The sequence below is a fragment of the Sander lucioperca genome, chromosome 2 (genome assembly GCF_008315115.2).
Source record: "Sander lucioperca isolate FBNREF2018 chromosome 2, SLUC_FBN_1.2, whole genome shotgun sequence".
In the NCBI taxonomy this organism is placed as follows: domain Eukaryota; kingdom Metazoa; phylum Chordata; class Actinopteri; order Perciformes; family Percidae; genus Sander; species Sander lucioperca.
This window is the reverse complement of record NC_050174.1, coordinates 19286306-19310107: the sequence shown is the minus strand read 5'-3', so window position 1 is coordinate 19310107 and position 23802 is coordinate 19286306. Positions and strand designations below refer to the sequence as shown.

The window sequence follows — 23802 nt, the reverse complement described above, 5'->3', positions numbered from 1 at the left end:
GTTACGTTTTGAGTGGATGGCAAGCACGAGACGCCGAAATGGATGCCAATAAGATTCTGAATTCAGTAGTTCTTTTTTTGTGTCTGATGGTCAGCCACTGTGGTACATAGTGATCCCCTGGCGGCACATGTCACTCACTACAGCGGCATTTGGCTGATGGCAATTGCCACTTTGACACCAGCATAAACCGATCCCCTGGCGGTACTGGCCGCTCACTACACCTACCTGTGCTGGTTGTGTTCCACCGGCACACCGTTTAATAGTGGCTTATTCCCACAGACAGTGCTTATGCCACGAACCGTTTACGTTAATCATTAAAAGTGGCCTTATGGTGAATGGTTAATGTTCCGCAATGTGGAGTTTTGTATGATGGAATGTGTGATCACGTTCTACTATTAAACATACCAAATTTGCATAGAGATACAAATATATGTATAATGATACAGTCTATGGTGGCGTATAACATGCATAAGCCAATTGACATGCAACCATCAGCCAGTTCTGCTGAGTATCTGGCGGCTCCAGTCCCGGCAGTACCTCCACACTGCCTAGGCAAGACCCACACAGCAGCTTCGCAACTCCCGTAAGCGACCTCCGTGTTGCTTTTGGATCGGAGCCAACCGAGCGGAGGTGCTCTGGGTCGGGTACCGAAACCCGGTGCCGATATGTACCGGGCCGAATAGCAATGCGGATTTCGGTGCCTCATTTTGGTGGCACTGAAATACCTGCGCTGCTTTCTGGTGCTCTGAAACAGACAAAACAGGCAACGGAAGCATCGCTGCATGTAACGCTAGTTAAAATTACACTTCGCGGCAGGTAACGTTAGCCAGTAGCTGCTTTAATATGGTTAAATGCTGAAACTAAACGGTGTAATGGTAAAGTGTGGCAGTATTTCACTGGAAATGATTGCAACACTGGAACATCCAACAGCCTGCAGTTAAAGACTCATGGAGAAACAACACATAACTTAATGGTATGTTCAATTACAGTTGGTAAATTAGTGGTGTATTCAATGTTATTGTGAAATGCCCTTTTGTCATCTAGTGGTTCTTTTTGTCGTATAACTACTCACAATTGACTAGTAAAATAAGTTTTTGTTATAAGTAATTGTTAGTACATCCTTAATGGAAAAAAGGGTGACTAGACACCAGTCCTATAATGCGAATGAGGAAGTCAGAGAATTGTTTCAGATGTTTCCCGACTCTGACATCTGCCGTTTTTTGTTTTGTTTTTAATGTGATATAGGTCTTAAATTTCATACATAATGGTCTTAAAAAGGTCTTAAAAACCGTGCATGTCAGTATTTGTTGTACTTTAGGCTTTGAAGTTTATTCTGTGGAGAAGGGTCGGAGATGCCTGGTAGGGCTGGGTGTTTGAAGTTTTGATGCTAGTGAGGATACAATACTGGAGTTCAGTAACAAAACAATACTTTTTAAAAATTATACACTTTATTCTTCTAAAAGTTTTAGTCTTCTAAACTTTTTTTTTTCTCATCCATTTTGTTTGTTAAAGACCGTACATTGGCGAGGAAAATGCTGCATAGTGATAGCCGATAAGGAGTTAGCCTTAGCCTAACGTTAGCCCTCCTCTCTTTGTTTTTGGTCTTGAAACTGCGGGATATCACTTAATTGCCTGTGAATTCACTGATTTATTTGCATTTTTACATCAATGCTAATGACATACGACCTAGAGCGGAGACCACTTCTTTGAAAACAAAAAAATGCATACAGGCTGTTAATTATGTAACTATCTTATTAAAAACAACTAGTGCTTGTGTGAGTGTCGTGAGCTCATCTGTCTCTGGCTCCCTCATCACTCAATATTTCCCACATAGGGTGTTAGATAGATAATCCCCTTTGCATGGAAGTCTAATCACCTAGATATGATTGCTATATCAGTGTAAACAGTAAAAGACAGGAGTGAGGGGAGCTGAAGCAATAATGTTATAAATGACAATAATTAGTTTACATTTCTGAATGTGTATTTGTTAAGCACAATTCAATTAAAATGTGACTGAACTAAAATAAAATGGCACATTTCTCTCTTTATCCCCAAAGCATTTATTAGTAAAACAGTTAAAATGGGGGAAATGTGAAAAATTGCATTGCAGCTCTATTTAAGGGGTGCGCCTCTAAATGTTCTGCCTGTGCCCATAACATATTTTAGTTAGGGGCTACAGTGTTCCTTGTAAAAAAAAAACAAAAAAAAAACCTGTATACATTTTAATATCAATGTACGCTGTAACGTTCTTTCACTCTAAAGTCGCTGAAAGCTGCTGCGTTTTCAATCCTGACTCGTTGGCTGTTAACTGTAATGTTACCGTTAACGTTAAACAGGCCAATGTTAGCTAACTGGTAACGTTACAAGCTAACCAACGCTTAACAACGTTAATAAACAAAGTCGCTAGCAAGCTTACCAACTTTGGTTGAATTCCCCGCTGCAGCTGTTGTGAGGTCAGGGGCTGGCTCTGCTGTGTTGTCCTGGTGTTTGCTAACTTTATGTAACGTTAAAAAATTGCAGCATTAAGTTATCCGTGTGTGTGTGTGTGTGTGTGTGTGTGTGTGTGTGTGTGTGTGTAAGGCGGTTTAATAAGAACTGCACATAACGTGCAGTAAGTTAACACTCGCACACAGAGCCTTACGATGAATTAACAGTGACGTTTTAAAGCACGGTTAATAATAGTGAAATCGGTTAACCGCTGCATCCCTAGTATAGTGTAGGCTATTAGATACAGTCACAAAACCCCCAAACAAGTTCATGACAGAGTTCTCCTGTCTCTCTCATTTATACTGTGTTGACATGCATATCATCAGCTCCTTTGGGAATTCATATCGCCAGTTGTGTTGCTTGTCTTTACTGTGAGAGAATACAGGTTTTATGTGTTTTTAAGATTAATTTTTTGGGGCATTTTAAGCCTTTATTTGACAGGACAGCTGACGACATGAAAGTAGAGAGAAAGGGGGAATGACAAGCAGCAAAGGGCAGAGGTTGGGATGGTTGGGCGCCGAGAAGTAAACCTCTATATATGGGCGCCCGCTCTACCAACTGAGCTATCTGGATGCCCAGAGACTACAGGTTTTGACAGCATTAAACACTTGACCTTCCCTTCCATTCTACAAAAAACCGCACCCAAAACTGTAGCAAACGTAAAAGGAACTCTCATCAGTCACATGTGGCCAAACAGCCTGTGCATGTTGCTCTGGCACATTCCTGGAAGGAGGGAGGCAGTGAATGAGAGTATAGAAGAGGGCGAGAGAACCAGTCTGTTCAGGTCGCAGCCCTGTCTGAGGTGACATCACATAGACATGAATATGAAAGAACAAATTGTTCGGGACAGCACTGCCCTTAATCTGTATCTTTTTTTTTTAAATGTGGTCTAGGGATGGGCGATATGGACAAAAAATAATCTCTATTTTTGGCGATTTTGACGATAACGATTAGATGTATATCAGTGCTGCAAAGGAGAAAAAAAAAATTCCTATCAAGCTATTTTGTCAATATTGGGGCCGATATCCGATCTTAATATCGGATCGGTGCACCCCTATTCTGACCGGGATGTATGCTGGGATCAGGAGTAGTTGGATGTGATCTGACTGACCCAGGTGATGGCGAGGCGCAGTTCTGTATGCTTTCTTGATGTTAGAGTATACATGGTCTAGTGTGTTCTTCCCTCTAGTAGCACAATCTACATGCTGGAAAAAGCTGGGGAGTACAGACTTTAAGGAGGCCTTGGTAAAGTCCCCTGCTACAATATTTATCCCCTCCGGGTGATCGCGCTACAGTTTGTGAGCCAAACTTGTGCTAACGTTAGCATCAGGGGCTATGTAGATGGCAGTAACAGTCACTATAGTGTGCTCTGTTGGTAAATAAAATTATCTGCATATTACCGACAGGGCTTCCAGGTCAGGTGAGCAGTGCTGGGCAACGATCCTACTGTTGGTACTCCATTCATTATGCACAGAAATGCACAGTCCTCCTCATCTGGTCTTGCCGGAGTTCTTGTCTCGATCCTGCCAGTAGCTAGCTTGGCCTGCAAGCTCGGCCTGCTAGCTGCCGACAACAATCCACGGAGCGCCTGGTCTGGCTATTGCCTCCGGGATGTTATGAGCCGCCTGGAAGGCTCTCGTAACAGCTGTGTTGTATCGTAGTCCTATATTGATTAGTTCAGTGTGGCTGTTCTTGTTAGTAAGACCTCGACATGGGAACGTTACAAAAACGCAAACAAAAAACATCAATCTACACCGACAGGAGAGCAAAGAGCCGCTGCACAATCGTGCACCGCCATCTTTGTCGCCCCTTCATGCGTGTTTTGATTAAATACTCGTTAATGTCAATTTACACATCGTTAACACAACAATGACGATATTATCGTAGACGATATATATCGCCCACCCCTAATGTGGTCTTCAGTTTGGTCAGGTTGTACCATGGTACTCATCATTTGCCTTATGTCATGGCTCCTTGAGTAACCCGATATTGGTCTGGTTTACCCGCTGTCATGTAGAATGTCTCAATTTGTTTATTTCTGTTCTGAGAGGAGAGAGAGGACGGCACCTGGAGGCGTAGGCAGGGATACTGTAAATGTACATCATGTACATAGGGCCCTATGAAATCAGTTTTTATTTTTTTTCAAATTCCTTTATTTTTTTTCAAATTCCGTGTTTTCGGATTTATTTTTAGCCCTTTCGGATTTTTCAGATTTGCTTGTTTTCTTTTCACTTCTAAGCAGTATTGACCTTTAAAAGCTCAGTGACACAAACTCACAATTCAGCGTTTTTATTTAAACTTAATATATTCAGCAAAGCACATTCAAAATTACCTAAAAAAAAAAAAAAAAAAGGCTTTGGATGCTCACCTATAACAATGTTGAGGACACTGCGATCTCGGTTGTCAGAGGTTTAGTCGACAACAACGAAGATTTTCTTTCCATGGTTCTCTTGCAGCACTTTTTGCATACGTGCTGGTCAAAGACCTGCGACAGGTGGGTCTGCCTGAGGCTGCTGCCGTTTTCTGGGAGTGTGCCTCCCTGCTTGCAATGTTTAACAAGAAACGGCTTCAGCACACATTGCAACAAAATCTTCCACAAACTCACGCCTTGCATAGCTATTGATTTTGTCGTACCTCAATGGTAACCTGGAGGGATTTTCCCGCTGTGGATTTAGCTTTGTTCTTGAGATGAACTTTTGATTTCAGATGGTCGTTACATGTGTCTTTGCGGGTCCAGTCAACAGTATGTTCACAAAACTTACAAAACAGTTGTTGTCCAGACTCATAGTAGTCGTTGGTGTATTGTTCAGCCCGGTATTTAGCAGTCAGTTGAGAGTTTCTTAATTTTTTTTCGCCACCGTTGGCTTATCAGGAGCCACTCGCTTCGACATTTTTTTTTCCCCATGCAATAAACTCACACTGTAAACGTGAGGACGTATGGTTACTAGGCAACATGTTTAACAATGCCATTTGGCCATGATTTAGGTAGAGACCTTTCTACGCTTGTTTTAAACTGAAAAATGAGAAGTAAAAAAAAAAAAAGATTATTTAATATGTCAACAAAATATATGCAAATTCAGTGTGTTTCAGCATTTATAAGAATTCCGTTTTCATGTGTAGATTCCGTGATTCCGTCCGCGTTTTCCGCATCACGGAAATCATAGGGCCCTATGTACACCAACACACACCTATTTATTGGAAATCTTTCAGTGCTGCAACTGATCAGACTATGACACTGCAGTTTCATGCTGCAACAAATAACAGAACCTGGTGTAATGTCACTCCCAGTGTTTTTAGATTCACTATAGTTAAAATGGTAAATTTGTGATGATTGTAAATCTAAAAAACTTTCATCATTCATCAGAAAGATTTTTGTTACAGCTGCTGTGTCTCCTCCTCTTGCCCTTTCCCTGTAATCTTAAATTGTAAGAACATACATAGGATTTACTGGGCTATTGTGTAAAACCACTTGTTTGGTCCTTTTTAAATGGCCAGTTATTTTTTTTGAGGTAGCAGCTTGTGGGCCTTGTTCAGAATTAGGCTTTCAATGCCTGAAAAAATGCAGCCCTCATTAATTTCAATGACAGCACTGCGTTGTGACAGGGATGCACAAAGGGTCTCTGGCAACAACATTCTCATGAACCTGGTTCAGTGTTTTACAGGACAACCCTGAATTCAAACTCATGGATCTTTTACCCAAGCTCAATGCTAACCTGATTAGCATTAAGCATTGGTAGCTGCTGCTTGGGCAAAACACAGTTGACTTAAACCAGGAATGTTCCAGAGGCATTGTGCGGCAATGATTCAAACCAATAGATTCGAGGCTGAGGATATTGTTTGTGACAGCACCTTGAAACCTTTTGTGTGCTACAGGAAACATTTGAGTTTAGCAATACCAAATTCCAAATACCAAATTCTACAACGGCACTGCTGTCTGCTCAAGGCAAGGTTACAGTTGTTGAGGTATTTGTCAGCCCTTGCTCTCTCTGGTTTACTGGTCAGGTATGTGGTACTTCTGCTGTTGTAGTTAATGACTTCACATAAGTGTCATACCTGGGCTACGACAACATCAGATGGGGGATGGTTAGGGGAGGGGCATTGTACACGAGTGACAGCCTGGGGGAAGAAGCTGTTTCTTAACCTGGATGTGTGAGAAAGGTTGTTGCTGAATCTCTGGCAAAATAGTAAGAGATTAAAGAAATTATAATTATTGGGGAGAGTTGAGTCCTTGGTGGTGATAGCCCTCCTAAGTTCTATATAGGGCTGTACCTGAATCTGAATTACAGATTTTTTTATAATATTTAGACCAGTGAAGGCTCTTCAGCCTTTATGCGAGTAGTGGCACCACCAACCCAACCACAACAGTAATGACGTGTTGTGCAACATTGTATTCTTAAATATCATTCCGCATTAAGAGTGTTATGTTGTGGCACTGTGAACCGGGCTCCAGACAGCTATTTCACTGACAGGATTAGCAAATTAACAAGATAATTTAAAAGGTATGTTCAAAATATAGTTTCTTAATGGCAACTATAAAAGAATTGCCTTTGTTTTCCATTGTAATCCTGAGCATCGTTGGTTCCGTTTTTGCTGGACTGCAGCAGAAACCAGCCAGGAGAGCACAATTAGCTGCTTATTACCATGAGAGAAAAGCTGGTTAGACTTGTCAACCTGTCTTTGATATTTTCTTTGATATTTTCCTGTTTAAAATCTGTTTTTCTTCCTCTAATTCACAAACAGTATCATGCCAATGCAATTTGTTAGTCACAATGCGATACGGCAATGCCGGTAAAGCAGACACGTGTGGTTACACTTTTCAAAACTTCAGGCAGACACCGTTTGCTGCAATATAATACTGTAATCGCAAGATCGGCGTGCAGTTATTGTTACACTTCGAGACAGACAGGTGTTCTCTATTGCCCTGATGACTGACAGCCACAAGACTAAAGCGTCCATATGCCTTGGTGACAGACTGACAGGCTGAGGTTGTTGGGCAAGCCAAGGGAACTTTATTTCTATAGCACCTTTTTAGCAACAAGGCAATTTAAAGTGCTTTACATAAAACATTAAAGAGCAATTACAGGCTAAAAAAGAATAAGATACAAATAAAAGAATAAAAGTTATAGTGCAGTGTAAGAAATTAATAATTATTTGATTTAATAGGTTGTAGGTACGGGTGTGGGAGGAGAGGGTTGCCCCAGTTATTAGCTATGAAGAGATTAGTTATACAGGAGAGAAGACATTTGAGTTTGTGACAAAACAACACAATGCTCATTTTTCAATTTGTGACTTTCCTTTTTGTGAAAAGACCATTTTTCCGGTCATATTTCATCTAAGTTTTCTTTAAAATAGTGTTAAAATCTCATCTTGTGAGCTGAGTGTCCCGTCACATCCCTACTCAAGAACCAAGCCAAGTTTCTGTGTCTTGCTTGCTGCCTGCTTGTTAAAGTGAAGTGGGTTAACCACGGAGCTAGCCACAACTTCAACACAAAGTGATTAACTTAAGGTGGGCTGGCTTTAAGGTAGACCAGCTATTCTCATTTTAGTGACAAGCCGCTCCAATAGGTTTTGCTGTCGTAATGCCCCTTGCCAATCCAGGGAAAACCCTAATTAGTCATAACATTATTTTGTTTTATGATCTTTAGTTATTGATTTATGATCCACACTTTTTCACAAATGTGAGTTAAACTGTTCTTTCATTAAGGTATACACTTACTATAAGTTCTAAAAGTCCTGAGATCGGAGTTCACTCTAGGAACACAAAGTTAAAAATCAGGTTTACTCAATTTTCACACCTCTGTCCGGCAAAAACCGTAGACGTATAAAATATGGACGTGGTCTCCATGACGTCAACCATAGGTTTCTGAAGAGCCAAAATGAAGCTCAAAGTGAGCGGCTCCTGGTGGCTTGTCTTTGCCATCTTAGCAGTGCCTGATGATTATCTGTATAGTTATGGGAACTTCACATCATAATTAAAAGGTGCACATATCATCAATTCACGTAACAAAACAACCAGTATTCTGGAAAAAAATCCCATGTCATTGTCCCTTATACGGGCGTACATCAACAATGTAACAACACTTTGTGTTAGTAATCAAGGTGTAATCACACAATGATTTGTAATGCAAGGCATGTAGTAAATGTTTTGGCCCTCTTTCTGCTGCTCCTCCTTTGGTTCCAACAAGCAGGAAATCTTCCAAGAACTAACCGGTTTGGCAACTAGGAAGTAATTCCAAATGTTTCACAACCGTGGCTCTGTTCAAAATTGCATACTTACATAGTCCTCCTTAGGGATGTAACTATTACCGGTGCAACGGTAAACCACGGTAAAAATGTTTAACAAGCGCACTGCGTAGCCTTACAGTGCGTTTTCTTGAAGTTGGAATCATGGCGGAAGGAGGAGATGACAGCGCTCAGGACATTTATCAGCCTTGCAAAAAAGACCATAACACTTGCTTTCTCTCATGAGATGATCGACCAATCGTGACGAGAGTCATCGCTTTGATCTCCTGCCAATCAGTCGCGCTCATTGTGTGAGAAGTGAACAGAACAGCTGTAAACAGACTTTTTTCTTTATCATTCCTTTCCCGTTTTCACACTTGTTGAAGTCATGTGTGTAGCCCAGAACGTACGTTAAAACTATTCTGTAGCTTGCTAAACTGTCATGGGTTTTATTGCCTCATTATCTGTGTAAACGTTTAAGCTACATTTATTCATATTTCAATAAGTGTACTGCTACAATGTGGATTAGGTTTTGCCCGTGTTAGCCTACGACATGACATTTATTTGGAGTGAGAGAGATATATTATCGCCTTGATAATATTGCTGTTGCTGTGTTTCTTATTGCACAGCTGATGTGCAGATTGTTACTTGTGCAACCACGTGTTGATATTCAGGTTGTGTTGCAACATGCATTCTCCAGTAAACGGATAGCGCTGTGGAGCCACGTGCTTAGCTATTAAAGGTGTATTACACTGTTTGCTCCGTTATGAATATGTGTGCTGTAATAGATGTGGCTTATTCTCAGTTTGTGTTACTGAGCAATATGTTACATTTATGTTAATTATTACAGAGAAATTAAAGTAATTCTTAGTATTTCTTTCTTGTTATATGCTGGTGGCTATAACATTTAGTTTTGGTAAATGTTCATAGTAAGTCAGATGCTTATTAATGTGCATTATTATTTGCTTATATTTCAGAACCACATCCAACTTCACATGTAACGTAAAATACAACTTCATAGTTAACTTCATGTTCGGGTTGTAAATAAATCTTACTGGATCTCAAAGTCAGACATCTCTGGTTGAAGTTCTTACTGGACACCCTACAGCGGGCCAGTGTTTCAGTAGCCAGTTTTCAATAGTTTTTACAAGCCTATTGCCTATATTTTTGTAATATAATAAACACTGTTACACTTTTTGAAACTATTTCAGCTTGGGTAGGCCTATCAGTGCTTTCTGAACATATTGAACACGCTTTTAAAATTACCGCGATAATACCGAAAACCGTGATAATTTTGGTCACTATAACCGTGAGGCAAAATTTTCATACCATTACATCCCTAGCAGTGGCGGCTGCTGGTTTTTCAAAGAAGGGAAGCTCATTTTCGGCCTACATCATAAAAATTGTCCCTTTTTATTTATAATATATATTATATAAAACAATAATAATCTAATTATTATAATAATAATTTATAATATCCGTGAGAAGGTTTCATCAAGAGGCATGGGCATGGCCAGCAGTACATTTTCTTTGTCACAGCACTTCCAGTCAGCCAGCTAACTTTGTCATACCAGGAGAGCTGAAAAGACCGGTTACTTTGCCCTATCTTTTGCACTAAATCAATCTTAAGTGTTGATCTAACTCTGCTGTTTAATTCTAAGTTTCTCCTCGTAAGGAAGACTTTCAAATGGCTTTGCCAAAACCAGTCCACCAACCATCAACAATATTATTAGCATTGTCTGCCATTGTGTGCAGTTTGCTAGCTGGCTAGTTGAAGGAAAAAATATGACAGATTCTGCTCAGGCTCAAAAGCCCAGCGTTTTCTGACTCCACTTGGTCACCCCTACGATCCTAGCCTACTGTATAAATGAATGAATGAACAAACGATCTAACAAAACGATATTAAACTCGAAGGAGGAAATGTGGGAATTAGGTTAAACTGAAACAAGGAATGTGGTGTATACTTGTATGAAATGTGTGATGAAAATTGGCTAGCAATTTTGCCAAGCAAATACCAAGAAATAAGTTCCAGCAGCGTCTTTCAACAACACTTGCAAAATCCGCGATGGGACTGAGCTGAGCTCTGGCTCTGCTCGAACAGCTTCGGCGACTTTTTATAGTACAAAATCACTGTCAATCAAAAGGAGATGCAGCCTTTCGACAGACCCTCCAATCATCACGCAAAATCCCAACATCCAGGACAGCCCACTGCTCCATTGACCCCCAGAGATGCTGAGCGTCAGTGGGCGGGACATAATTGCAGCATTAATCCAATGACCATCTAGTTTCGAAGCACTGAAAAAAACTGGTCAAAGCAGCCCCATTGAAGTCAATGGACGCTAGGCTTCAACAGGGAAATGCTATGGGAATGTAGGAGAAGGAAATCGAGTCAGCGGATTCTGAACGAACTCGTCTTCGAGATGAACGTATTCTAACTAGGGCTGTCAGCATTAACACGTTAATCGCGATGCGATTAAGGGCCGAGCATAACGCGTTCATTTTTTTTAATCGCATGCCGCCATTTATTTTGTTTTCACTTCACTTGGTTTTGCGTCGTGCCTAACGGGCTACTATTTTGACCCTTTGCCGCACTTTGCCATACTTCATTGTAACACATCCTGCTGCTGCAGGCATGATGCAGAAAAGACAGCAGCAACACAATTCTGAATGGCGCTTTTTATTTTCCAAAACTCCCAGACGGGTCGAAAGCCATATGCACATTGTGTAAAGCCGAATTAAAATGTCACCGAAGCACGTCAAGCTTGAGCTACTACCTACGAGCTAAGCGTAGTAGTACAGTTAATGGGACTAAGGTTGATGCTAGCAGGCTCAGGCAAAGCATTATTTTGGAGAGTGCTACTTGCCGACCTGTGGATGAAACCAAATCCCAAAAAATTACTACCGCTCTTGCAAAATGGGTGGCAACTAACTGCAGACCTGTCAGCATCGTAGAAGACTCGGGTCTTAAAGACTACAGTTGGCATGTTCTGACCCGTCTTATACATTGCCGTCGAGGGGGACAGTAGTTTCACGCATACACAGCCTGTACGACATGGAGAAAGCAGCCCAACTGGAACTGCTGCAAAGTGATCACTGGACGTCAGTGAGTAATCAAAATTATTTAGGAGTTACTACACACTATATTGACTCCAGATTCAAATGTATGACTAGATTCACACATTTTTCTTTTGTTTACAGTAAATAAATAAATAATAAACGAATATAAATCTTAAAATCAAGTTCATAAAGTCACTTTCTTTGCATTCATTTGATTCCCAATCAAGATACACTGGTAAGAATTGCTTTCCATTGTTAATATGTACTTAAAAACAGTTCTGAAATGCAAAATAATAGAATTTTAATCGTGATAAAACGTGATCGCGATTAACTAAAGAAATTCAGCGATTAATCGCGATTTAAAAAAATTATCGTTTACAGCCCTAATTCTAACGCATTTTTAGTCAATAAAATGTTAACACAATAGCACATATTTGACAATTTAAATTTTAGACATTTTAGGGGAAGCCGAGCTTCCCTTGCACTCTTAAGGAAATCGCCACTGATCCCTAGTCATACTAAGGTTAACATAAAATTAAGTATGTAGTGTATGGATGAGCGAGTACAGCATTATCTGTATCTGTTAACCATATGAATTATCTGTATCTGTACTCGGACTGGGCGGGGCCTAACCTGGAAGTGGGCGGGATTTAACCCGGAAGTGGGTCGGTTTGTCTTGAAATGGGCTTTAACGGAAATGGGCTTTAACGGTATGTTATTTTAAGCATGCAATTGATATGGGTTGATCAGAAATTGTTATATTTATTGCTGATTAGAAAACTATTTACATGACAGCATCAGCATTGAGCTTCAGATCAATGGTTTTGATCACGATAACAAACTATATACAGAACAAGAACAATGAATACAACGCATGCGGTTGCAATTATGAAGTAAAATGTAATGAAGAGTTTTCATACTCAACATAACTTTCTTTTTTTAACTTTTTGAGAGAGAGAGAGATTCTACGGATCAAATAGTCCGACGCTGTTTTTCTGATCTATTTAGTGCCAGCTGACGATTTAAAAAAGAAAAAAAATCTCCGACAGGCAGAGACGCAACGCGAGTCGCATTCTACCAAGCACCACGTCTGAACAAACCCCACGTTTACCAGAACTCTACTGGTTAATAAGTAAGTACTACAAACCGAAGTAAAAAACAAACCTGAAGCTGAAAAAACCCTAAACGTTAACGGAAAAGACCCGCGAACCTGAGTGACTGAGGGAGAGACACAGACAGAGAGAGAGAGAGTTCTGTGTGTGAGTGAGCAGAGCGGGACACACACAGCAACACAATAAATCTGTATGTGTGTAGGGGAGGGGCGCTGTGACGACTAGCCTATCACAGAACGCAGACACAGTCAGCTACCCAATGAAGATTTTTATTCAATCCGAGCACAGATATTGACTCGTATTACTCGTATAATACTCGTACTCGGCAAAAGTGCTTTATCCGTACCGGATACTCGTTTCAGCCGAGTATCTGGCTCAACTCTAATGTAGTGCATTCCAACTACATATGTGGATTTTGTGTAGGTAAGAAATGCTTGTATTGGGTGCCTGGGTAGCTCACCTGGTGGAGCGCTAGCCCATTTATAGAGGCTCGGTCCTCGACGCAGCGCCCGTGGGTTCGCTTCCAACCTGCGGCCCGTTGCTGCATGTCTTCTCTCATGCAGGTGCGTGGTTATTTTTGTGTGCTACAAGCAGGAGAGTAACAGTTTTTTGCAAAACATTTTTTTTGTATTTGAAGGGCTAAATGCCAACAACTGTGTATTGAATCACTATTTCTTCACATACACGTTGTGAATTTTGGAAATGATTACATCTATCTTTTTACAATTCTCTGGAGTTATTGGAAATGTTTGAATCACATGAGTCAAACAATCCTACTCTAACGCCACCGGAACCTAATTCTCCAAATAGTATATAACTAAAATTAGTTTAGCCTACCCTTTTGTTGATGATGATTTTAGAAGTCGAATATCAACGTTATGAATGAAACTTTAAAGCTTCAAACGATTCAGTACAGCCCTAATTTTCTCATTGTGGTATTAGTTACTGAAGTTAAAGATCTGAATACTTCTTTCACCACTGTCCAGAGGTAATGCTGTGTTGATGGTGAAAGTCAGAAATGTGATGCTTGACCAAATGGCTGCTACACAGTGCTGCCGCATGTACTGTTCAACCAATCTCTGTAAATTCAGCGCGACTCACAATTTTGTCCAATCACCGCAACTTTACAGCAAATTGGACCAATAACCAGAGTTTTCCGCAACTTCAAGCAATCACAGCAGTCCCACGTGCCTGACTTTTATGTCTGTATGTGACTCTGAGAGCCACTGACCAAGCGGGAGTGAGAACGAGTTGATGTAACACACATACATTGCCAAATTAATTTCCTTGTTTCTGGTATGAGTCACATAAGTATGTGACTCGAACAACAAAACAACAAAGTACAGCGAAAGAAAACTCATTTTAACATCAAAGTACGCTGTAAGGATTTTTCACTCAAGTCTCTAAAAGCTACTGCTGTTTCAATCCTGTCAGCTCTATGCAGCTGCTCAGTTCTCCCCGTGACTGACACACACACACACACACACACACACACACACACACACACACACACACACACACACACACACAGTTATTCACACACACCTACGGTAGATGCAGGAAAAACCGGAGATGAGACAGTAATTACACAATGACCTAAATTGAGGACAGCTATGCTTGTTATTGTAAGTGCAATGATAAGTTAAAGGCCAATTTATCAAACTGTATGAATGTGTCCCAGGCCAGGATGGGAAATAAACTTTTTACAATGTGAACATGTTCCTATTATTATTATTATTATTATTATTATTATTATTATTTTTATTTTTATTTTTATTTTTATTATTATTATTATTATTATTATTATTATTATTATTATTATTAAAAATAAATTATTACTTTGTGTCTTAAATCCACCAGCTGTTTTCATATTATACCAGCATTTGCAGCATCCTGGGCCTTTTTGATAAGGCTACTAGGAACACTCAGACCAGAGTAGTTTTGTTCTCCCTGAAACAAGTCTCCCACAGTTTCGTCGCAACAAATGCAAAAGACATTGCAACTTTTATTGAAAGTTTTTAACAAAAGCTGCCGCAAAATAAGGCATTTTGGAGCGCAACAATCTGAAAAGGCTATAATCCTGGAGGGATTTTACACTCTAAAAAAGAGAATCTCTTAAAAAAAAAAAAAAAAAAAAAGAAAATCACCAGACTTTCTTTATTCCTTTGTAACTTTTCTTACAAATACTTCTGCGGCAAATAAAAATGATCTCTTAAAGTGTGATTTAGCTTTCAATGAAATGTAACCCCCCCCCCCCCCCCTTTTTGTTTGATCTTTCTAAATAAAGCATGCAGTTGTTGCTACGGTTTGCCTTTTGTAGGGCAGAATTGATTGAATCAATCAATCTTTTGTTTCTAATGTAGGCCTACGTCTGCTGACAACAAATCTTCTACAGCTCTTGTCATCCTTGCAATGACAGAGCTGGCAGGCCTGTTTGGTCAGGTAGAGAGTGTTGCTCTGCTTTCAGCCCCGCCCAGATACCCGCTGGCTTTGATACACACCAGTCTGACAAGCACATAATCAGTCAGGTGTGACATTGCTCTCAATGTAACACAGGTTTTCAGAGGATTTTGATGCGGACGGATTGTTCCTAGGCACATTTCTTTTTGTGGTGTGGATTTTCCTTTAAACATGTTTTGAGGGGAATTCTTGCAGCTCTACAATTATTCTCAAGGGAAAGTTAAAGGAGTTTCCTTTGGACTATTGGGGGAGCAGCTGGTTAGATATCAGGCCAACAAAGGTGTGTTTCATTTCTTATTGTGTCACCAAGGATTTCCTGATTTTTAACTGTTGCTCTCAATTGCCTCATTATGGTTTTAAGTACTTTCATTTGCTACATTGTCATCTGTATTACCACTTGCTGTAGTTGTTGACTTTTTCAGTTATATTCAGTGTAGAAGTGGGTGATATAGATAAAAGCCTCTATGACATTGTACTTTCTGTAGGCCTACATTGATTTTTCTTCCAACGTTGAACGTTGACTGCAATCCCCTAAGGGTTGACAAATTCATATCATTACATTTATATTGTCCAAATGTTGAATGAACAGTAATGTAAACGTTACCTAAGTGATAACAGCGTGTAGTTCTTGATCAGACAGTTCTTGATGGAACATGCTTCCCCACAAACCTGGAAAAAGTTTTAAACAGGAACGTTTACAGTGTGTCAATATACAATCAATACGTCTCCTGCAGCGGGGAATCGGAGGGGTCACAGCATTCGCTAAAGTTAGCTTCTTGTCTCATCTGGGGTCTGATGAACAGTAAATTCATCAAATTCAGTGTCATAACGCTAGTTTCCAATGTACTGTAGCTGTCATAGTTCACGGGTCCCGCGTGAGTGCAGTTTTCATGTCGAGGCTTCCGTCGCGGTTTGTCATTCTGCCTGAGAAACTGCTATACTCGCGCTGTTGTTTATTTGTTTGCCATGACTTCGCGAGTGATTATGTACTGTCAATGTTCCAGTTGCTCACCTTCAAAGGGGAGAGAGAGCGAATGACCGTCAGCTTTAGTTCAGTAGAGGAGCTGGCTCTGCAGTCATGTAATTACAAGTTGATTACTTTTCAGCTGCAGCGGCAGTGCGCTGCTGCTAAATATAAATAGCGGAAACTCTGTTATTTTCACTGTCAGCTTAACAATAACTGCCATCCTTTGCTGGCTCTGTGATGCATCTTCAAGTGCTGATTACATTTGTGTTGACATTTTAAATGCTAATTGCTGAGTTGTTGTCCCGTTTTGCTTTTGTGTCTAAAGGCTGCTTGAAAGTGGCGGGGATAAGGAGTTGGGCTCTGTTTTTTTTCTTTTTTTTTCTTGTTCTAGTGACTAGAAAGCATCATTGTCGATCTCCCGATGGCATATTTTTTACTGAATAACAGCCAATGACGATAGGCGAGCATCTCTATTCATAACCGTTGCGTCTGATTTATAAAAACAACTTGATGGGAGAATGTGTGCATCTGTAAGGAAACTGACCCGTGCATACGAGCCATGCTAGTGAGTGACTTACATGAGCACCCTTTTCAATTGTAATACATATAAGCTGCCAACTCAATGTTTGAGCCACTGGAAATGATCATTGGCTGTAGAAATCCATGATAAAAAACATTAAATAATCGTGGAACAGAGCATCGGTAGTTTTTAAGAATAGCTTGGTTTAGAACTATGGGCAAATTTAATTAACTAACACCTTCGCGTTTGGGTATTCATTAAGGTATGTTTTATTTGATGAAGAAGAGCTTGTAAGATAATTATTTTGTTTTTTTTAAATGACAATGTACTGTAAGATAGCTAATAAACATACAATAGTGTCATCTTAATAAACATACAATAGTGCCATCTTATTTTGCAATCAACATGTTTGAACTTAATTGCATTACTGTACATTTATTTAAATTTCTTGATGTCTTCATGATTGGTTTATCACTGTACTGTTGACACTTTTTTGTTGACTTCCTCAGTGTCGTGTGCTTTGCCATGAGAGACAACCTAACCTGAAGGTCCTTTCACTTCAGGCATCGCTTTCCTCATCACACTGCACCAATGGACCCTCAGGTGTGTCCACCACCTCTGAGCAGCAGCCAATCGGTGATCAGTGGCCTTGACAAATCCCCAGCCAGTACATTTAGACCTGGCCACTCGCGGAGCAGCAGCACTGGCTCCTCCAAATATTCAAAACAGGTAACAAGACCCAAAGGTGCAGAATCTGACTGTACTGTGGTGTTTTTAGTTTGTGGGGAAAAAAAGTAAGTTAACAAGTAAGTTAACAACTCCAACATTTCAACTTTCATGTTCACACAATCAGAACAAACCACAGCTGAATGTAATGTCCTGGTAACTTCAGTCTATAGAGCATCTAATGCTGTTTAACATTACATAGAAAATGTGTTTTGATAATATATTTGAGTTCTTTTTTTATGCCAAATTGTCATATATATAAGAAATAAAATATAACTAGGGCTGTCAATCGATTAAAAAAATTAATTACAGACTCTGTGATTAATTAATCGAAATTAATCGCATACATAATTAACGGTGCCTGAACCGATACTTTTTAAGAAAGTAAAAAAAGAAAAGAAAACAAAGGGTATTAAACAACAGTTGGTGACATTAAAGAACGGCTTGTTTATTGCTAAGGCCATATGGTCAAAATTAAATGTTAACATTAATAGTTATACATTAATAATAATGAATAACAATAACTTATTTCACTAGTAAATTGCTGTTGAACGACAAAAACAACCACCAAGGACATTTACAATAACTTCAAATGCACCACGAAGCTGTAGTTTACCAGTTTCATTGAACTGTCTGTGTTGTTTTTCCGACGGCAGCTCGGCAGCTGCAGATTGTTACACCCCGCTGTTGAGTCACAGTCCTCTACAGTAAAACACAGTCAAACTTTACACCGTTTAGCGTTAGCTGTCAGCATTGTAACCGTGTTTAATCCAGCTACTAGCTAGTGGTAGGCTAACGTTAGCTGCTGTCGAGTATAGTGTTAACTAGCGTCACATGCAGCGGTGTTTGTGTTGCCTGTATCGTCTTCAGAGCATCAGAGAGAAGTGCAGACATATCAGTGGCACCAGATTTCGGTAGCCAGGGTTGGCAGGAAGAAGATTTTTACAAGTAAATGTTCCAGTTAATGATCCAGGCAGCACATTCTCGTCTCCCTCCTTCATTTTACAGTAGAATGGTGGCTAGAACGGCTCCGGGTCAAACGTCAATATGGAATGGATTAATCTGCGTTAATCTGCGTTTTTTTTTTTTAACGCGTTATTTTTTCTCAGATTAATTAATCGAAATTAACGCGTTATTTTGACAGCCCTAAATATAACTGAACTACTGTACACCAAAGGCCAAATGTTTGTACCTATGTGTTCAAGTAATTTGGTGTATTTTCTGATTTTGTTCAGTCTCGTCACTGGGAGGTGATGGACGATTTACGGCAGGTGGATATGTATTCAGCTTCCAGCTCCTCACTGGACCTCACTATCCCTGGGATCTGTGAGGGCTACTTGATGAAGAGGAGGAAGTACCCACTCAAAGGCTGGCACAAGGTGAGCACAGCACATATTGGACAGCAACTGATATTTCTGCTTACCAAGGTTTTAATGTGATTGCTGTAAATCATGTAAATACTTTAGGGTTAAAATGATAGTCACACTGAAGCAGAGCTGTTTTACCTTAACCAGTACACATGCAATTCCAGTGTTTACTAGATAATCTTTGTCTCTTTCTAACACTTCACTGTGATTTTCAGAGATACTTCCTTTTAGAGAAAGGGATTCTCAAGTACTCAAAGACGCAGCAAGATGTAAGTCATGAACAAAAATACAGCTGCCACACCACTGTTGCACAGCAGTGATAGAACGACAGCCACAAACTCTTCTATTCTGATTGTGGTCTTAAACGGTTCTGCTTGAATTTTTATCTTTTTCATTTTTCATTTTAGATTCAGAGAGGAAAGCTCCATGGCTCTCTGGACGTCAGCCTTGCTGTCATGTCCGTCAACAAGAAGTCCAAAGGCATAGACCTGGATGCTGGAGACAACCTCTACCACCTGAAGGTAATCTACACAGCATAGTTCAGAGAGATTTCATTAACGACGCCTGGGGTTGGGTACCTAGACCCGGTGCTATTACAGCACTGTTCCCTTAACCACCGGTATCTACCGGACCAAATGGCAACGTGGATTTTGGTGCCACTTAAATGCCTTCGCTGCTCTCTGATGCTCCGAAACAGACGTTAGAGGCAACAGAAACATCGCTGCATGTGAAGCTAGTTAACGCTAACGTTAGACTTGACAGTAGGTAATGTTTACGTTAGCCTACTGTTTGCTAGTAACTGCCTTAAACACGGTTAAAATGCTGACAGCTAAACAATGTAGTGTGACTGTATTTCACTGTAGAGGATTCCATCACCGGGGCATACAACAGTCTGTAGTTAAAGACAAACTAGCCGCACTATGTTGTCAGAAAAACAGACGGAACAATGGTGCGTTTACTTGAAACTGGTAAGCCTCGTGGTGCATTCAAAGTTGTTGTTAAATACCCATTTCCCATCTAGTGGTTGTTTTTGTCGTTTACCAGCAATTTACTGGTGAAATAAGTATAGCACCGGTATCGGAAAAGATCCAAACGATACCCAACCCTACAGACAACATGCTCCTCAGCAGCAGATTGCCATCTGCAAAACAGAACTTCAGGAGACAGTAGTTACTCATAATTTACTATGGGTAAAATCTATAGGGTCCAAATTAAGTTTACCACCAGGCATCTGGATATTCTTTAGCCTGCAGTGTACTTAACATGTATTTCTTTCTCCTTGTTGCTCTTTCTCTCTCTCTCCTCTCCCCGTTAGGCAAAGAGCCATGACATCTTCTACATATGGTTAACCAAGCTCTGTGCCCATCGTGTATATAGGAAAAATGAGGCGATGAGTGTCCATCATGGCGTCCTTCACGCTCTCTCAATGAGCCCGAGCACCCTGCCAGCCATGGCCACTCTTGCCCAGACAAACAGAGCAATGGTCAGAACAGTTTCCACCTTAAGTTAATGTGACACATTTTATTATAAAGATGTAAAAAAACAAACACATTTTGAATAAAATTTTGCTGACAAAAACTGCCACTCCTCCCCTGACTAAGTTGTTTCTGTGGTATCAACCACAAAGGACAAATTGTGTAGTGGCATCAGCTTTTTATCGTATTTTTTTATTTTTTTTCATTATATATATTGTGTTATTCATTTAACCAAAATAAGCATACTAACCTTCCACATACAAAACTCAAATCAGTATAAAGTAGGAAGAACTTGGGAATGGCTTTTACATGAATAAATACATTACTCTTCCCCTTGGGGAAATTTAGGTATGTGCCAAATTTACAAGAGGTCATCGCTAGGCTTTTAAATAACTTATTATTGATCAATCACTGAAATTATTTTTTCAATTACTAGATCAATTGCTTAGTTTACTTTTTTTTTCTTCACATTTAGTTCTTAATGCTTTTCTGACCAGCTGTCAAAAAGTCAGGTCTTCAGTTTAAGACTATATAAAATGGATATTTGAAGGTTAAATCTCATATTAAAGAATCTGTCACCAGCAAATGTTTAGTATTTTTAATCCATTGTCAATATCGTAACTGATGAATTGATCTATTAATTGTGTAATTGACAAACAATTGCAGCATTTGAGAATGCTTTCTTGTTATAAGCAACGCAAAAGAAATTGAGAATGTAATTTTTCTGTCATTGGTTTTAATTGGACTTTAACTGTAATTTGTTTGATTGTCCAGCCTACTTACTATGCCAGCTCAGCACCATTGTACCATCCAGAGATGGGAAGCCCCGCTCCTGCCATCGCCTCTAACCCAGGGGTGACCAGCAAGGTGTCAGCGTGGCTGCAGCAGACCCAGAACATCGATGCAACCTCCAACGGTGTGAAGCGTCTGTAAACTTTTTTTTTTTTTTTTTTTTTTTTTTTTTTTTAACTGTCTTGATAGGTACAGATGCAAAACCTTTTGGCACATTCTTTAAAATCACTAAACTGTGACCTTTGACCCTCTGTTTGTCAGACCTGGCTCGCTGTCAGGCTGAGCTGACAGAACTGGCTCAGCTCATCCAGCGACTCCATTGGCTGGAAGGTGGGCTGCCGATCACTAACACAGACCTGGAGATGCGAATCAGCATGCAGGTGAATACTCCCCAAGTCCGGTCACAACTGAATTTGTGTGACTCTTTAAATCGTATTTCACTGGACAAATACCATTGGCCTGAGATAGTTTGTTTAATGCAAGCTAATTATTTGTATAGCTTTTATGTATCAACTGACATTATGTTGATTTCAATAAGTTAATGTGACACCCAGGGGATGCATCAAAGGCGGATGAGATATTCTTTATTTTTACTATCTCGTGGAAAATATTTGAAGTATAGTATTAACAATAGATGAATATCAGTCTGCAAACACACATGCAGCAATAGAAAAATGTTATGTTTTTAGAGAGAAGCTATAACCCTGTTGGCCTCTGTTTTAGAATCTCTCTCTGGAGAAACCCAAGAAGAAGACGGTGAAAGGGTTTGGTCACTCCAGGACTTTGTCCCGCGTTGAAGCCATGGGGGGAATGGTAGGACTGATTTTAGCTTTGTATGCAGTGATGGAAATCATTTAAAAGTAAAAAAAATATATATATATATATATATATATATATATATATATATATATATAATATAGATAGTTGCATCAACAAGTTGAATCCTTTAGTTCGATATTGTACCATTCCTCCTCCTTTCTGTCTTGTCTTCTCCAGTTCACTTCCAGCCACCTGAGTTCCAACGGCAACACTGGTTCGGGGGCGTCTGTGAAGTCTGTCCCTGAATACGTCTACTCTCAGCTGTCCAACCCTCAGGTCACTTCACCTGAGGCCAAGAAGCTTCAACAGGACATCTGCACTGCTTCACACAGGGGTACAGTCCTCCCACCCAACCGCTGTATTTTTGTGAATTTTAGTAATGGCTAGTTTTAAATGACACCTGTCTATTTTTGAGACGGGGCTTGATACCATGTCAGATCATTGTTCTGAAATAGTTTCTTAAATAATTGATTAATTATTTGTCAATTCTATAAGTTATTAATGTAAGCAAAACATAGTTTAGTCCAAAAATAAATTCAAGATAACACTGTAGGTTCTGGTTACTTTTTGAATAAAATCAGTACTTTATTGTGTTTTTTTGACATTTCATAATCTAAAATGAATTTAAGTGAATACTCACTACTCTGCAAATTGTGTCTTGATTACAGGTAGCATCATATGTTCATGAACTGGATTTTGTCTTTGTAATTCATAAAGTTTCTGTATGTTGTTACAGTTCATTCTTCTCTCAAGTCAATTTATGAGGTTTTGACCTTGGAAAGAGAGAGACTGAGGCAGGCCTGGACCAGCCCGGAACTGAGGCATAACGCCTCAGAGCAGCTAGCTACGCTTTGCAGCACACTGTCAGAGGTAACACACACATAAACGCACAAAGCATAGTGGGCTACATAGAAACAAAAATCAAAGTGATCCTTGTTCTTCCTGAAGCTGGAAATCAGATGACAACAAATACTGTGACTGCTGTATCTTTCTCTTTCCGTCCCCACTGTCCCAAACCTTTTCTTCCCAAGTTAAAAAGCTAATTATTCGCACAAAATATTAGTATCGGTCCTCAAAAAGACAATGGAGGCCAAGCCCTCACTGTCTGTTGGTGAGGTGCTGTGTAAAACTGTTAAGCAGGTTTGGGCTGTTTCTAGGCAGGACAGTCACAAGTTATCACAGGTGCGAAGAAGGAACACACCTTAAGTCTTTCTCTCCCTATTTCCGCACACACAAAGGCACAAAAACACGGTTGTTGTCACACTGAAACTGAGCAGTCTTGTTAGTCAAGGGCCTTGCTAACTCCTGCTATCAAACTGATGGCGCTCAGTAACCCTCCTTGTTTGGTGTTGCATGAGGTTCTTCTTAGCTGCCTGCTTGTTTTCTGTTCATGCTGCATGTGACTGTATTTTCAACCATCAATTGCCATGACTTTGGACTTTATTTTAACGCGACACACACAGAACGTCGAAGGTGTGTTGTTGTTGTTGTTGTTGCCACAGCCAGAAGACCAAGAAGCAAAAAAAACCAGCTGGCTAAACTATTTAAAAATGGTGGGTTTGTTCAGGACACCCCCGTCTGACGCTTTCACGTCACCTTTTGGTATCGGCTCAGCTCGCTTGGAACCTCAACGGAGGTGGTACTAAAAAAAGTACCTGTTAGCAGGTACCAGGGACTTTTTTCGTAATGGAAAACCAAAAAAGGCAAGTAGAGGTGAGTCGAGCAGGTACCATGTAATGGGGGAAAAAAGCCATTAAAGGAGTTTTGTCAAGTTTGAGGAAATTATCCTGATGTCATC

The 23802-nt window shown here is 40.0% G+C and overlaps 1 protein-coding gene across 3 annotated transcripts in view; it reads left to right on the top strand.

Moving 5' to 3' along the window:
- LOC116062926 (oxysterol-binding protein-related protein 6-like) overlaps positions 1-23802 on the top strand; it is a 35781-nt gene that overhangs the window by 1131 nt on the left and 10848 nt on the right. For 2 of the 3 annotated variants that reach the window (XM_035994584.1, XM_031317725.2), the window contains exons 2-11: positions 17335-17554; positions 18787-18930; positions 19134-19187; positions 19326-19439; positions 20234-20401; positions 21168-21309; positions 21447-21565; positions 21909-21998; positions 22182-22338; positions 22741-22874. In XM_035994584.1, the coding sequence (XP_035850477.1) occupies positions 17417-17554; positions 18787-18930; positions 19134-19187; positions 19326-19439; positions 20234-20401; positions 21168-21309; positions 21447-21565; positions 21909-21998; positions 22182-22338; positions 22741-22874 (1260 nt within the window). In that variant the 5' untranslated portion in view covers positions 17335-17416. Of the gene's footprint in view, positions 1-15399; positions 15619-17334; positions 17555-18786; positions 18931-19133; positions 19188-19325; positions 19440-20233; positions 20402-21167; positions 21310-21446; positions 21566-21908; positions 21999-22181; positions 22339-22740; positions 22875-23802 lie in introns of those variants that run through there. The other variant, XM_035994580.1, reaches the window with a different exon arrangement.